The 16714-nt window shown below is 43.6% G+C and overlaps 1 protein-coding gene across 1 annotated transcript in view; it reads left to right on the top strand.

The window, feature by feature from the left end:
- Positions 1-16714, top strand: part of KCNQ1 (potassium voltage-gated channel subfamily Q member 1) — a 348866-nt gene that overhangs the window by 79253 nt on the left and 252899 nt on the right. Inside the window, exons 4-8 of the mRNA XM_054171993.1 lie at positions 1411-1489; positions 2167-2263; positions 3729-3869; positions 11395-11505; positions 14848-14943. Coding sequence (XP_054027968.1) covers positions 1411-1489; positions 2167-2263; positions 3729-3869; positions 11395-11505; positions 14848-14943 — 524 coding nt within the window. The remainder of the gene's footprint in view (positions 1-1410; positions 1490-2166; positions 2264-3728; positions 3870-11394; positions 11506-14847; positions 14944-16714) is intronic.

The raw sequence follows: 16714 nt of genomic DNA, 5'->3' as shown, positions 1-16714 counted from the left end.
GGATCCCAGACACTGTACAATAGCTACAACTCTTATTTTTGTACAGATACTGAATACCTTTCTTTTTTTTTCTTTCCCCCCTCTTTCCCATTTGAATAATTTATTATGACTTTATTTTACACTCTAATTGAGCTACACACTGCATGGTGGAGCACAGTAGATGCACAATAGTTACTTTGTTTATCTGCTGGATTAAAAATACAGTTTTCAGCGATGCATTTGGAACTGGACACTTGAGTTCCCTTGACATTCACTGCTCTTGGCTTCCTCACATGACTTCAGTGTTCTTAGAAATTACATCCCCAGGTTCCATATGTGCCACAGACTGCTGTCTTTTAGAATGCTTTTCAGGCATCTAACAATTTAACTGAGGGAAACATAATGATGATAATAATCATCATCCAAAAATCAGTCTGTATGTTAGCCAGTGATGATAGAACTACGTAAAGACACTTGCCCTAAAACACCTTAAATATAAATGGGTTAAACAAACCAGAGTTTGGAAGAGGACTGTTCCAGGAGCACAGTAAATCTCATTTTTGCATCAGTGTTTTACACTACTCAGAACCATTATTTGTTGCTGACTAAAGGTTATTCATTACCTAGGTATAATTATGCTGGATATGAATTAGCTAATGTTATCCCTGGGTATTTTTACAATCATAAACCAGTTTTGTTTAGCTTCTCTGCGCGTATGTATTAAAGAAAAATCTGTGTCTCAGGTGTGACTGCAACTGTAAAATGGCTTTGGCTGCACCTTTGCACTCTGTCCACAATCACTTTCTGTTGAGACTTGGAAGATTAGGGGCTTTGAAACACCATCCCATTTATTTCCATTTGGAAAGCAACATAAAGTTCTGCTTTCTCAGATAGGTATAAGAACAATTTCATTGCTCCAAAAGCAGAGCTGCTTTCCAAACTCAACTAGTCCTGAGGCTCAGATTAGAGTACAGTCCTAGGGTAATGATTGACTTTAAACTAAATTAGACTTACAGTAATTCCAATTTTTCTCTCACTTTTAGACCTGGACAAGTGAGATAGTAGTAAAGCAGTTGTGTTACACATGAAATAAAGTTCAAAGCCTCTGTCAGTCAATAAAATACATCTCAAATAACAAGGGAAAGAGGATACACAGAAGGTATAGGTAGAATAGGTAGAAGCTGCTGAAATTCCTCATTCTTCTAGTATGTGATCATCTTGGACCCAGCCCAGTAAACCTCTCCTATCATGTCACACAACTGCATTTTCTTTGTGTAGCAGGAGAGATATCTTGATATATAAACAAAAGTCTTATTTTGGGGTGTCTGTTCAAGCGGTTTCTCATATATTGGCATTCTTTCTAGTCACAGTCCTGCAGGAGTGTTGCAAGATGCTGCTAACTCACTTTTTCAACTGCCTTTTCTTTTCCAGATTTAATTGTAGTTGTTGCCTCCATGATAGTTCTTTGTGTGGGCTCTAAAGGTCAAGTCTTTGCAACCTCAGCTATCAGGTAATTATATGTCTGAAAAACAATGGTGCTGAGTAAGGTGACTTCTACCCGAATCTTTTGTTTCTTAGCTCAGTTTTACAGCAAATCTTTCATGCTTCATGTCTTTGACATCTTCAAAGTGCTTCTTCATAAAATTCCTGGAACTAGTGGTGGTGAATTCTTCCTTTCAGGTAGTTGTAGACAGCAATAAGGTCTCTCCTGAGCCTCCTCTTCTCCAGGCTGAGCAACCCCAGCTCCCTCAGCCTCTCCTCATAGGGCTGTGCTCCAGACCTCTTCTCAGCCTCATTGCCCTTCTCTGGACACATTGAAGAGTCTCAATGTTCTTCTTAAACTGAGGAGCCCAGAACTGGACACAGTACTCAAGATGTGGCCTAACCAGTGCTGAGTAAAGGGCAGAATGACTTCCCTGCTCCTGCTGGCCACATTATTCCTGATACAGGCCAGGATGCCCTTGGCCTTCTTGGCCACCTGGGCACACTTCTGGCTCCTGTTCAGCCAGCTGTCAACCAGTACCAGTCTCCTCAGGCTTCATAACAAGCAAGATGAAAGATGGGTGAATGGAGTGAAAAGAGACATGCTGCTAAGCCTTGTGTCTCTCTTAAAGACTTCCCCTCTCTCCCTCTATTTCCTGTCTTGTATCTTTAGTATCTTCATTCATTTCAAAACTCGTGTTCCAGGGGCATCCGGTTCCTGCAGATCTTGCGGATGCTGCACGTCGACCGTCAGGGTGGCACGTGGAGGCTGCTGGGATCAGTGGTCTTCATCCACAGACAAGTAAGTCTGAGTCCTCTGAGGAATGGCATAGTAATTGATGTTCTGATGGTGTTCAGAGCAACATTTAGGCAGACAGGCTGATGATGTCAAGTGTATTTAGTGCAGAGGCAGGCAGTCTTTATTTCAATCAACTAAGATTGCTCTGACTTGTTCAAGGGACAAAAAGCTCTTAATAGCTTTAAAATATTCATCTCCACTGTGGAAAACTTTAGACTTGTTGTTGAACTTTGTGGTGGGTTGAAATTTCCCTCCCCGCCCCCCCCCCCAACATTAACTTTGCCAGACCAGCTCAGTATGAAGCAAATGGAAGCTGTATTTCCAAGCAAAACTACAATCTACAACAGAATGCAGTGATTATGTACAAAATATACAGGATTTACAATGTTATACAGATATTTACAATTAGCAAACAATACAAAAGAAAACCTGGTCAAAAAGACCAGGGAAGCCATTCCACTGTTCCCCCCTACCCCCTGCCCCAAAGGGATAAAAGGGATGAGAGAAAGCAGTCATTAGACTTAACCAAAATAGTGCAGCCAAGGTGAGCCAGAAGCATAGAATCATAGAATCAATAAGGTTGGAAAAGACCTCAGAGATCATCAAGTCCAACCTGTCACCCAAGACCTCATGACTACTACACCATGGCACCAAGTGCCATATCAAATCCCCTCTTGAACACCTCCAGCGATGGTGACTCCACCACCTCCCTGGGCAGCCCATTCCAATGGTCAATTAGTCTTTCTGGGAAGAACTTTCTCCTCACCTCGAGCCTAAACCTCCCCTGGTGCAGTTTGAGACTGTGTCCTCTTGTTCTGGTGCTGCTTGCCTGGGAGAAGAGACCAACCCCCACCTGGCTACAACCTTCCTTCAGGTAGTTGTAGACAGCAAGAAGGTCTCCCCTGAGCCTCCTCTTCTCCAGGCAAAACAAATTAATCTCTCTGAGCGAAGCAAGCAGAGAAGAGCTCAGAAAAGGAAAAGAATTGTTTTGGTTTAGAATAGTCTTTAGTTTTCCTTTTTACACCCAACAGTGATTTACTTATATTTTCCTACTTTTCTGCTCGAAATCTGTAACAAATTTTACAGGCACAGCCTAAAAGTACCACAAACTTAACCACAGAAAACGAGACTTCTGCAAAGCAGCCTGAGCATTGCTAAAAATACATAGCTGGATTCCAAAGCTGTGTTGAATGTAGCACTGTCTGAAATAAATCCTACAATTCCAACTGCTTTTTGGCCACCAAAGGGTTAAGAAGTCAAGAAAGTTATTAGCCATGGTGCAACAAATTCTTTCACCATTGAGCTCAGTGGGGGTTTGTCAGTTTGCACAGCCAACAGTCAGTGTCAGTGTTTATTACCTGCTGAAATTACATTCTTCTGTTCCAATTATCTTTTGAAAGACATCAGTGATAGATAATTTAAGTGTTTCAATAATGTCATAATGCCTTGATCTTGATTCTCTTTGCAGGAGCTGATAACTACGCTCTACATTGGTTTTCTGGGCCTGATTTTCTCCTCTTATTTCGTGTACCTGGCTGAAAAAGATGCTGTCAATGATTCTGGAGAAACAGAATTTGGCAGCTATGCAGATGCCCTGTGGTGGGGGGTAGTAAGTACAGCAATTTCAAGTCTACTACAAGTAGTTAACACCTTCAAATATACAGTTAAGCTCAAGCAAGTATAGACAACACATTGAAATAGCCTCATTGCTTCAATACACCTTCTGGTTTTGTAATTCTATGAAACTAAGAGAGCACTATAGATGAGCTGCAGTTTTATTTAGTGTTTATAGTCATATGTGATCCCCAAGTGATCAAATTATGTATACAAGTTGTAGAAACACCTATTCTTATTTCTTTATCCTGTCTTTCCTTCTGTTATTACTTCTTGCTACCTTTCTTATGATGGGATTCAGCTTTCTAAGGTGGTAAGAGTCTTCTTAAATCAAGGCTAGTGTTTTGGGTGGGTGGGTGTGTGTATGTGTGTGTGTGTGTGTGTGTTCAGAGAGGACACAGTCTCAAACTGCAGCAGGGGAGGATTAGGCTGGAGGTGAGGAGAAAGTTCTTCACAGAGGGAGTTGTTAGCCACTGGAATGTGCTGCCCAGGGAGGTGGAGTGGCCATCCCTGGAGTTGTTCAGGAGGGGATTAGATGTGGCACTTGGTGCCATGGTTTAGTAGTCATGAGGTGTTGGGTGACAGGTTGGACTTGATGATCTCTGAGGTCTTTTCCAACCTTGCTGATTCTATGAGTCTATGATTTTGGGGTTATAGTTTCTTTTGTAAACAGCTATCTGTGGTTTGCAATACAGCCTGGGACAGTTATTCCCTTTTCTTCAGCATGTATCAATTCCAGAACAAGCATCTGAAAGCCTTCAGAAATCCAGGCATAGGCCTGGGATTGAAGTGATTACATTGCTTTGGAAGCCACTTGGCATCCTTACATGGCATTGTCTGTGCTATGTTGACACACAATTTACCTCCGAGATTTCTCTAAGGTGCTCCCACACTTTGGTGTAGATTTATCTTTAGCTCTGCTAATAAAGTTCTGTTTTCTTGCTGTTCCTAGTGACAGCTGACTCTCTATTTTCATTGATGTGCTTCCTAGTTTGGCAGCTCTGTTCTGTGTTTATATTTTAGTAAACATTATAATGTCGTTGCTTCTGCTACTAACACTTCCCTCTCTCTTTTCTCACATGATATGCAAATATTAGGCTGGCTGCTCTGCTCTGGGATTTCCCATCTGTAATCATTTCCCTTTCCTTTTCCTATTACAGTTCAGAGATGTACTTTTTGGATCTGTGTTTCCTTATTGCCAGCATTCAAGCAGTGACTTGTTTTGATCTGCTTAATAAAAGAGTCATCATTAAGTGCTGCAGATCTTTATGCTGCACCAGGCATCGCCACGGATTCCATGCTTGCATTTTCAAGCTGTGTGTGTTGATCTTCTGTGAGTCTTTGCTGCTTTAAGTCAAAAAGCATTGTTTCTTTATTTGTTGAAAATGAGACTACTGCTATGTCTCATGTACTGTTGAGTCTCATGAGGGAGCTGAGGTTGCTTAGCCTGGAGAAGAGGAGGTTTAGGGGAGACCTTCTTGCTCTCTACAACTACCTGAAGGGAGGTTGTAACCAGGTGGGGGTTGGTCTCTTCTCCCAGGCAATCAGCACCAGAACAAGAACAAGTCTCAAGCTGCTCCAGGGGAGGTTTAGGCTGGAGGTGAGGACAAAGTTCTTCCCACAAAGAGTAATTGGCCATTGGGATGTGCTGCCCAGGGAGGTGATGGAGTCACCATCCCTGGAGGTGTTTAGGAAGAGTCTGAATAGGACACTTGGTGCCATGGTTTAGTTGATTAGATGGTGTTGGATGATAGGTTGGACTCGATAATCTCAAAGGTCTTTTCCAACCTGGTTAATTCTATTCTAGTCTGCAAGAACAAAGGTCTGACACCTCTGTTTCACTAGTAAAACACAGAATTTTTAAGCTGTATTTTTAATACACTTGTATGAGTGTATGGTTATGTATTCTCTCTACAAACTACCACTGGCTGGACTTGATGATCTTTGAGGTCTCTTCCAACCTTGGTGATTCTGTGATTCTTCAGGAAGGAAGGATCTATTGAAGAGCAAGTCTGTGGCTGGCAAGTCTCCTGCTGCTGAAGGGTGTGTGTAGCCCTTTTTGAATCCAAGAAGTTTTGTTCAGGTTGCTGCTAAGATCTGCTGCAGAATCCTTTCCTCTTGCAGTCTGCTGCTATTAAACACAGCCTCAGTTACGCCTAGAATGCTTCTTGTGTAGGACAAGGAAGTGGCTTTCTGTCAAGTGGCTCTGTCAGTGCTTTCATGTCATGGTGGAGTTTTTGTTTTCCAGTACAGTGCTCAGATGACTGGGTAATTAACAGTGGCAGATGTAGCTGCATTTAAAAACACATGCTGTCATTGGCGTTGGCATTAAAAATTGAGTGTGTGACAGAGCAGATTGGCTTACTGAGCATACAGTAAAGCCTTCCATACAAGCAATATGATCTGGCAGGATATTGAAATATTCTCCTTCCAGGGAATTATTCCTCAGTTAGTAGGCATGCCACTCATTTTCTCTGACTAATTACAATAAACTTATTTGATCAATAACTTTAATTATGGCAACGTTCTGTCTCTGTTACGGCTTCTATTATGTCGCAGCAGCAGCATGAAGTGTGAGGCTGTGTTCAACGAACCCATAATGTGATGTGCTTCATAATAAAGCTAGAATTTAGTGTCCCTGTTCTGCTCTGAACACCACGCTGGACTCCTAGCTGCTACAGGAATCTAGCAAAGCACAACTGCAACGGGTTCAGGTCCATCCACTTCTCGTGTTGTGATAAAGTATTGTTTCTTCATGCTTTCTGCTAGGGGAAAAAAAAAACCCTCATTAGTTAGGACAATAACTGTGAAGGCATGAAGTGTCAAGATGATTCCTAATGAAGGTCTCAAACCCTTCTCCAAGTGGTAGGTCTCAAAAGTTCTGTTAATGTTTTAGCTAGAATTTTCACAATTGCTTAAACACCACAGATTTTGGTCACTGTAAACCTGTTGCAGCCTGGTTTGAACTGGACGTGCAGAAGAGGAGAGCAGCTCCTGGGGAGAAGGACCTGGGAGTCCTGGTGGACAACAGGATGGCCATAAAACAGCAATGTGCCCTTGTGGCTAAGGCCAATGGCATCCTTGGGTATATTGGAAGGGGTGTGGTTAGTAAATAAGATTGGTTCTCCTGCCTCTCTACTCTGCCCTCAGGAGGTCACATCTGGAATATTGTGTCCAGTTCTGGGCCCTTCAGTTCAAGAAGGACCTCAGGGAACTGCTTGAAAGAGGCCAGTGCAGAGCCACAAAGATGGTGAATCACAAGAAGTGATTGTGAAGGAAGAAAGTGGAACATGTCTTATGAGCACAGGCTGAGTGAGCTGGGTCTGTTTAGCTTGGGGAAGAGGAGACTGAGGAGTGACCTCACTCATGTTTATAAGATGTGAAGGGCAGTATCAGGAGGATGGAACCAGGCTCTGCTCAGTGATGTCCAATGATAGGACAAGGGGCAGCGGGTGCAAGCTGGAGCAGAGGGTGTGCCATGTGAAAATAAGGATGAACTTTTTCTCTGTGAGAGTGCCAGAGCCCTGGAGCAGGCTGTCCAGACAGGTTGTGGAGTCTCCTTCTCTGGAGACACTCAAAACCTACCTGGATGCATTCCTTTGTGACCTGCCCTAGGTGATCCTGCTCTAGCAGGGAGGCTGGGCTCAATGATCTTTCGAGGTTACTTGCAACCTCTACCATTCTGTGATTCTGTGTGACTCTCAGCTCCTGTGACACAGACACATGACTTACCTGGCAGAGGGGCTGATCTCGCTCCTCTGAACATGCATCTACTGTATGTAGTAGAGAATACTTCTAAAAGAGACTTGCTAAGGTCTTCAGACCCCAACTTGACAGTTTTTGTGTTATCTCAGCATACATCCACACTGCTTGAACAAGTTCTTTGGGCAGAGGCAATACAACAGGCAGCACAGGTTGAAGCAAAGCCTGTCCAAGGTCTGTGTTAGCACAACCAAACCACATCTGGAACTGGGAACTCTGACACTGCTGCTGTGCTTTTGCTGACTATAGACATGCCCTGAGGGTGCATAACTTTCAATTAAATGTTCTTCACTGGCATTGGTGTTATTTATAAACCTATATGACTTTTCCACTGCCATCTGTAAAATGGCCTCCTGGGTTTTATTTGCACTTCCCTGAGAACTCTGGGCTGTAGCTATTCACCATCCCAGTTTGTGAGCTGCTGGAGGGAGCTGAAGGCTACCTTGTCTTTATGTGATGGTTTTTGAAGGCAGTACATGGTGTAGAAATAATTCTGCTAGTGGCTCCCTATCTGGAAGCTGTGAATGACTCCTCCTTAGGGGTGTTCAAGGCCAATCCTGGATGGCACCTTGAGCAGCTGAATCCAGTTGAGAGGTGTCTGCCTATGGTGGAGGGGATGGAGTAGATGATCTCTAAGGTCCCTTCCAACCTAAGCTATTCTATAGTCTATATGTCTTTCAAAAGGCAAACTTAATACTTACAAGTAACATACAATTGACATGATGCATCTTTCAGCTCCCTAGTGCCAGTGTTCAAAACTAATCTGCTTCTGTGGTCCATCCTGTCCAGACTAACAGTCTTAAAGCTGTCCAGTATAGATTCTGGACAATAAAACCTAGAGTAATGTGGGGAAAGAATACCTAAAAACACCCTCATAAAATAAGATGCAAAATGTTCTCACTAAATCTGTGGAAGATGACCACCTTCAGGGAATGTCATCAGCTTCCTGTCTCTGGGGTTTTCTTGGTTTGTTTGTAGGTTTGGTTGGGGTTTTTGTTTGGTTTGTTGCTTTTATCCTGCCTCCCCCCCTCCCCTCCCCCCCCCCCCCCCATCCCCCTTAAGCATTAAATTCAATCACGCCTGAGGCAGGCTAAGGGGAGCTCTCCTTTTGATATCCCCTGAATGATACACAATTTCCAGCCTTCACATCTGAACAAACATCCTTCAGGAAAACCATTATGTGGGTTGTGCTAACAGTCCCTTTGATCACGAGCACTGTTTGCCACAAGCAAGTACTGAATATAGCCACGTGTGGACATCACACTGTGCCTGTTCCCTTGAGTTGGTTTGAACTGGATCAAGCAATTGTCTGCAAGGACCAGCTTTAGCTTCTTGTCCCTTTAATTCATCAGTATATGCTTTCCCATCGAGGATCAAATACAACAAAGCATAAATAAAACCATGTTCCCACTTAGCCAAGGCCACCACTATGTGCTCAATTGTGGTAGTTTTAGAATCATAGAATTGTTAGGGTTGGAAGAGACCTCAAGGATCAGCCAGCTCCAACCCCCCTGCCATGGGCAGGGACACCTCACACTACAGCAGGTTGCTCACAGCCACCTCCAGCCTGGCTGCAAACACCTCCAGGGATGAGGCTTCCACCACCTTCCTGGGCAACCTGTGCCAGTCTCTCCCCACCCTTATGGGGAAGAACTTCTTCCTCACATTCAATCTGAATCTACCCATTTCTAGTTTTGTTCCATTCCCCCCAGTCCTATCACTCCCTGACACCCTCACAAGTCCCTCCCCAGCTTTCTTGTAGCCCCCTTAAGATACTGGCAGGCAACAATTAGGTCTCCTTGGAGCCTTCTCTTCTCCAGACTGAAGAGCCCCAACTCCCTCAGTCTGTCCTCATAGAAGAGGTTATGCCTTTAAATTTTTTCAGAGATCTTGAACAGGTTGCCCAGAGAAGTGGAGGCCTCCAAGCCTGCAAGTGTTGAAAGCAAGGTTGGATGTGGCTTTGAACACTGGTTAGGGAGTGCCCCATGGAAGGGGCTTGGAACTAGACACTATTTAGAGTTCTTTCCAACCCAAACCATTCCATGATAGATTTCTTTTTTTATAGTAAATTTATTGACCAGGTCTTCATTGTAATTAGGATTTAGTGGTGTTTGGGTTATTTTTTCCAAGTGACCCTTTGATGTAAGCAGGGAGATAACTTCATCCCTTTGGTTCCTTAATTCCTTTCAGGCCTTGAGTTAGGCTGGTATTTCAACAACCATTTCAGCAATACAGGCAAAGGTGCTTGGGTGTTTAACTCACCTTCTTAATTCTTGCAATAGTTTTGCAGGGATGTGAAAAGGTTTTGGAAACAAGCCACAGTTTAAAAGCTTGTATCAAAACTGAAATGCTAATACAGGAATGTTTTGAATATCAGCTGCCTGCAATCACCTTTTAACATCCTCACCTCAGGCAGCTAGAGCTGTCCTGTCGTGGTGTTTGACAGACAGGTAATGATGTTGCTGAGAAGGTCTGAGTATGGATGGATGGCTTTGTGTGCTGCTGAGGTCAGAACTTAACACCTACAGGTTTTCCTCTGCTGTCTTGTCTTTCAGTAGGAAGGGACCCTTACTGAAGTGGCCAACAGTCTTGCTTTTCCTGAGTCACTTGTCACAACCTTTTATTTCCCCAACCCTCCACATTTTTCATCCCTTCACTCGGTCTCTGTGCCTCTCTAAATCTGCTCATCCCTTCTCTCCTCCTCTGGAGATGTTGCTCTGGGCATTGCCTGTGTTTCTGCAGTCACCAGTTAGAGTACAGTACAGCAGATAGGTCAGGTAGGAGTAACTGCAGGACTTGGTGGGGCTGGCCATAGCATTGTCTGGGACTAACCTCTGTGTCCTGGGCAGCTGAAGCCCATACTGTCAGAAGCAAATCTGAACAGACAGCAACTGAGGTGTCCTTCAACTGCCTGAGAGCTTTCTGTGGTTTCCCATGCTCTGCTCACCCTGCTTCAAAGTCACAGATAAAAATCTCTCTAATTCCCAAATTCAGAACCAGCTTGTGACTTAGGTGAATTTAAATTGCTTCCAGGTGCCAGCTGTATCCTTCTGCTTCAAACAAATCCACGCCTTCCATCAGCTCATGCAAATAATGACTTATTAAGCCTTGATCTGCTACATCACTGTGGTGGTGATCTTCAGTGTTTTGAAACCCAAACTCGACAGATGTTTCCTGCATGTGTGCCTTAAATTGTCTGCTGTTGCTCTTGAAAGTATTCTATGAATCAGTGATTGGGCAGACTGTGCTTGCAGCAGCTTCACTGCATGGAAAACTTTCATCCTCTCTTGCTATTTATACCAGTGTTATTTTCTAGAGCACCTCCTATCCGACCCCAGTCACAGTCCATGGTTACAGTATGTTTCTGCTCTTTCTATGCAACAGCCCTGTAATGTTCTCAGCAAACATCTCCTGCCCATAAAGAAAATCAGCAGTTCAGAACTGCTGGCAGCTTCCCCTAAGGAAAAGGCAACCCACATCCCAGGAACAGGCTGTAAAGTTGCCTTAGGGTTAAATTAATGGCTTTACAAGATTTTGAACATGTATTTGACTAATTCCATTTCCCATGCCTCTTTCCATCTATTACACATGGGGAAGCAAACCTGCAGAGAACAGATACCTTCATTAATGTCACAGGTTGTCACTGGGAGAGTTAGCAATGCCACTAAGGTTTCTTTAAAGCAAATAAAGGAGAAAAGAACACCTCCAAACTGACCCATTACTGCCTGCTCTAATGCTCTGTGTGTTTCTCTCTACAGGTGACTGTCACAACTATTGGCTATGGGGATAAAGTGCCTCAGACCTGGATAGGGAAGACCATTGCATCTTGTTTCTCAGTGTTTGCAATTTCTTTCTTTGCACTGCCTGCGGTAGGTTATCCTCTGGTTTTGCTGGCAACTTGGTGTTGACCCATCAGAGCAAACTGCTGATTCTTGAACCTTTCACTTAACCTGATGTTAGGAAGGCTTTGTATGAAACCTGTATGTTGTACTTAAAATACTACTTTTGTGTTGCAATTAAAATATGTATAGCTTGCAGAGGTTCTGCACTTTGGCCACAACAAGCTACAGGCTGGGGTCAGGGTGGCTGGAGAGCAGCCAGGCAGAAAGGGACCTGGGAGTACTGGTTGACAGCAGCTGAACATGAGCCAGCAGCGTGCCCAGGTGGCCAAGAAGGCCAATGGCATCCTGGCCTGTATCAGGAATAATAGTGTGGCCAGCACGAGCAGGGAAGTCACTGTGCCCTGTGCTCAGCACTGGTTAGACCATACCTTGAGTCCTGTGTCCAGTTCTGGGCTACTCAGTTTAGGAAAGATGTTGAGGTGCTGGAAGGTGTCCAGAGAAGGGCAATGAGGCTCGGAAGAGGTCTGGAGCACAGTCCTGTGAGGAGAGGCTGAAGGAGCTGGGGTTGCTTAGCCTGGAGAAGAGGAGGCTCAGGGAAGACCTGATTGCTCTCTACAACTACCTGAAGGGAGGTTGTAGCCAGGTGGGGGTTGGTCTCTTCTCCCAGGCACCCAGCACCAGAACAAGAGGACACAGTCTCAAGCTGCACCAGGGGAGGTTTAGGCTGAAGGTGAGGAGAAAGTTCTTCCCAGAAAGAGAGATTGGCCATTGGGATGTGCTGCCCAGGGAGGTGGTGGAGTCACTCTCCCTGGAGGTGTTCAGAAGAGGATTGGATGTGGCACTTGGAGCCAGGTTTAGTTGTCAGGAGGTGTTAGGCATTAGGTAATAGGTTGGACTTGGTGATCTCTGAGGTCTTTTCCAACCTGGCTGATTCTGTGATTCTCTGCTAAGTAGCTACAAATGTAAATCTGCAGTGTTTGTTGTATGCAACACAAGATTGGACATGTATATGAGAATCAGAGAATGGTCTGAGTTGGAAGGGACCTCCAAAGGTCATCTAGTGCAACCCCCTCTGCAGTAAGCAGGGACATCCTCAGCTAGATCAGGTTGCCCAGAGATCATTAAATTACTTGTTCTGCCCACCTCATAAGTGTAAAGGAAATTATTTCTCATGCTAATTACTTCTGGATTCGGTGATGTTTTGGCTTTTTAAGGCATTCACTCAGAGTTTACTCAACTGACTAAGTCTAGGTTGAAGTGTAGTGTTCACACACACATCCTTTTTCTAGCAAAGCTGCCCCAAAGGTGTCACTGGCAGAAAACCAGCAATAAGCAGCCAGAAACACTGATGCAGCTCTCTGCCAAATCAACATCTGTCCATGGCCAAAGTCCTGTTTCCAGCAGTAACCCAGGGCTCAAATCTTTTAAAGATCTCTTTTATGGCACTTTGCTTGAAAGCAGGTTCCCAAGTACTTTCTAACAAGATACAAGGCACTTGAGTACCAAAGGTAGATTCAAAATCAGGAAAACCTGGACTGAAACCCCCAAGTGTACAGTGCCAAAGGTAGTTAGGAGTCATATTTTGCGCCCCCACAAATTTCCCAATAGCCCTGAATTGTGCTGTTGAAGTGTTTGTGCAACCTGAAATGTGCTGCTAACGTGTTTATTTTTTCAACAGCTTTGTCAGTTCAGTGGCAGGAACAGTTGTGTGAGCAGATGTGAGTGCAGTTGTGGCAGGGAAGTGGTGGGGATCAACACAGGATGGATGAGAAAAACACTTTTGTACTTCTACTGTCCCCCAAAATCCTTCACGAGATGAAATAGTAACTATTAAAACTCCAGTGGCTTTTTAAATTGAGTCACCTACTTTCAAAGAGACACAACCTTCTGCATAGGAGGGTAGTGAAGTGTAGATTTGTAGGCTCTCTAGCATCAAACTGCATTTAAAGCATTAAACTGCCTTTAAGGCGTTACTCTTCCCCCTTCTCATTGTACTCTCTTTCACATTTAGTCCTGGTTTAGAAGAGAGAGCTGGTAAATTAAATTTCATGTAAGAAGAATGCCAAAAGCTTCTGTTTTGACTGAAGAGGGTTTGGTTTTTCTTTTTCAATGCCAGCAAAGATGTGTTAGAAACAATTGTGGAGCAGCCACACCTTCACAGCAGTGCTTTTATGTAAACCTGTCAGAGTTCCCTGGTCGTTTGTAGAAGGAAAACAACAACAAACACTCCTTTATCAGTGGGATTTTATTACTGAATGAAGTTGTTCTTGTGAGTTGGCCCAAGGGGGTAATTTAGGGTTTGAAGCTCTAGCAGCATATAGCTGATAGGCAGCAACCACTGCACGCTGCCTTGCTGCTGTTTTAAATACGAGTCGCTGGCTGAGATCACAGTCAGATGTAATTGTTGTGGCTAAACACAACTGGTGTGGGTTCTGGATCCAGCAACCATCCTTCATTTCCCCAATAAGTGATGTTTGAGCATCATTAACTCTTTGATCTTTACTAACAGAATATAATAGGAAGGGCCTTTCCTGTTCCTTTCAAAACACTCGGTGATTAATGTAGCTCTTAGAGGTTGAGCCAAGATCACTGGCAGCTCTGACACCTTGACTACCATCTGTAGGAAATGATTTATGTTCCTGTTGAGTAGGTGTAGTCATGTAAGCTGATTTAGAGAAGATCTCTTTGTTATCTGTGTTACTGAAACCTCTGTTTATTATGTCTATAGCTATGCAAATGGCTAGGTAAATGACTCGCTCTGCACTTAATAGTATACTGCATTCAGAGGCTAGTCTGGGGCTGTACACCATCCAGTGCCATCAGTCCATGTCCCTTGTCCTGAGATGGCCTTGTATTGAACTCACTGGAGTGCTGACTATTTTGTAATACTCCTTTTCCTCTTTGTCCTCCCCTCCCAGCATGGGTGAACATGTAAGAATAGAAATTACCATACTGCAGTTCAAAAGTCTGTCTTGTGACCTCAGCCTTGCCACGCCGGGGCTTTACTTCTCACAAAACCAAAGTTAAGCACATCAGGTTAATATTTCTCCCTGTTCTGTCATTCCCCTGCACATTTATGAGGCTTTTAGAGGGTATGAAATATCATTTCTGCTCCCTCTTTAGTGCTTGAGTCCAGCTGACTTAAGTAGGCTTTGAATCAGGGCATGGTAGCATTCATAGGCTGTGAGTCTTAAAACTTAACAGTATTAAGTCATTTCCTCTAAATAATTAGTTGGGGTTTATGATGCTGAATGGAAGTTTATTAATACAACATAATTTGGCAAGCTTCTGTGTGGGTTGGTTTTTTTTTGTATCCCCTTAAAAGTATTTTTAAAGAAAATTAGATTGGTGTTTTCTTTCTTCCCACAGGGAATCCTTGGGTCAGGCTTTGCCCTAAAGGTACAACAGAAACAAAGACAGAAGCATTTCAACCGTCAGATTCCAGCTGCTGCCTCTCTCATACAGGTACAGAGTTCCTGCAGGTTCCACTCTATCATTTCTTTCTATTTGTAGATTCCACCTCCCACCTCCCCCAACACTCTTGGCAGCTTTTCCATGCCCCATTTCCATTAAAAATTGTGTGGCAATTACAGATGCAAGTCTTAAATGCTTTTGGAAATCTTAGAATCATCATAGAATCAATAAGGTTGGAAGAGACCTCAGAGATCATCAAGTCCAACCTATTACCTGAGAGCTAACACCTCCTAACAACTAAACCATGGCTTCAAGTGCCACATCCAGTCCCCTCTTGAACACCTCCAGGGATGATGACTCCACCATCTCCCTGGGCAGCACATTCCAACAGCTAACAGCTCTCTCTGTGAAGAACTTTCTCCTCACCTTGAGCCTAAAATTCCCCTGGCACAGTTTGAGATAGTGTCCTCTTGTTCTGGGAGAAAAAAAATCCTGCCTTTAGTGTAAACTAATGAGCAGAAAAGTTCACTCCTGAATCGGTGCAGCCCTGTTTGATTCAGGTAAAACCAAGTGTTAAACCCAAACCAATTGTTCAGACCCAAGCTGAAGGCTGCCCTGTAGTCATGGAGCAGTTTGCCTGGGGAAAAATGGTGTAAGATATTATGCTTGAGGTAGTGAAAAACAGAGAGGAGGCCTACTGTGAAATTTGACTTCAAAAACCACATTGTTGCCTGTAAAGACAAATGCCAGGTGCACTTCATTTTCCTTGAGACAAAAATCTTAAGAAATGTCCAATTTAGGAGAATGAAGTCAGAATGTTAAAGAGGAAGATCTTGTCTGAACTTTTCAGCTTCAGGACAGGTAGCTGGGATCCACTGAGATTCTAGAAAGTGAGGCTTTTGATGCAGGATAGCACACAGGCAGAAAAATATTGATCCTCTCTGTTTGAAAATGCAGTGGCAGTTCGGTGTCAGCAAGGTCAGTGAGATTTTCTCCTTTACTCCAGTGGAGCCTCCTTCACCTTGGAGAAGGACTGATATTGTTTCATTCTAGGTTTTTCCAGCTTTTCCTCCCTTCCTTGGCATTTGCACATAGCTTTGGGAAGCACAGGGATCAAATTCAAAGAAGTCTATCTGTACACCTCAGCTGTATCATTTTTGTGTTCTCCTATGACTTATTTCTCTTGCTTCACAAGTGAATGTGGATTTCCAGGTCGGGCTCTTTATGGCTCCAGTAGCTAACTGTGAAGTTTATGCTTGAAACTGAACAGTCCCAGAGTTAATGTGAAAAAGATTTGAATTTAGGGCTCTGGTTATAGCCGGAGATTAGCTGAAAGTCTTCAGACTCGGTGTGTTTCCTTTGGATTGCATGGTCAGAGAAAGGTGTGGTTTTGCAAAGAATGGATTTTTACTGCTCCTGCTGATTCTTTTGGGAAATCAACCCCAAATTATTGGGAAGCCTGAGACTGCATGTCTAGAATGTTGTCCTTGGCTCCATCTGAAATGTTTAAGGAGTGGAGAAAAGACACATTGCTGACTACTTGTTCTTAATAGCGGTGATTATGATTTACTAATAGACTTGGACTTCTGAAGGCCCAATTTAATAAATGCTCTGCAAGTAACCTACAAAAAGATTGTTCTTAAACCAAGAAGCTTGTGAAAGAAACACAACTCAAGACAACAGCTGAAATAAGTATTTCCTGTATTCCCTCTTGTTTTCTTCTGGAGGCCAGTTGTTTCTTCCAGTTTCCTATTAACCATGGTGGGAATTCTTTGGTGATTGTCTGCTCCTTTCCTTTCCAGCTGCTCTGTTTTCCTCTGTC

This window comes from Dryobates pubescens, chromosome 22 (assembly GCF_014839835.1).
Source record: "Dryobates pubescens isolate bDryPub1 chromosome 22, bDryPub1.pri, whole genome shotgun sequence".
Taxonomy (NCBI): domain Eukaryota; kingdom Metazoa; phylum Chordata; class Aves; order Piciformes; family Picidae; genus Dryobates; species Dryobates pubescens.
The sequence above is the reverse complement of the archived record's forward strand: the minus strand, read 5'-3'. Positions and strand labels throughout refer to the sequence as shown.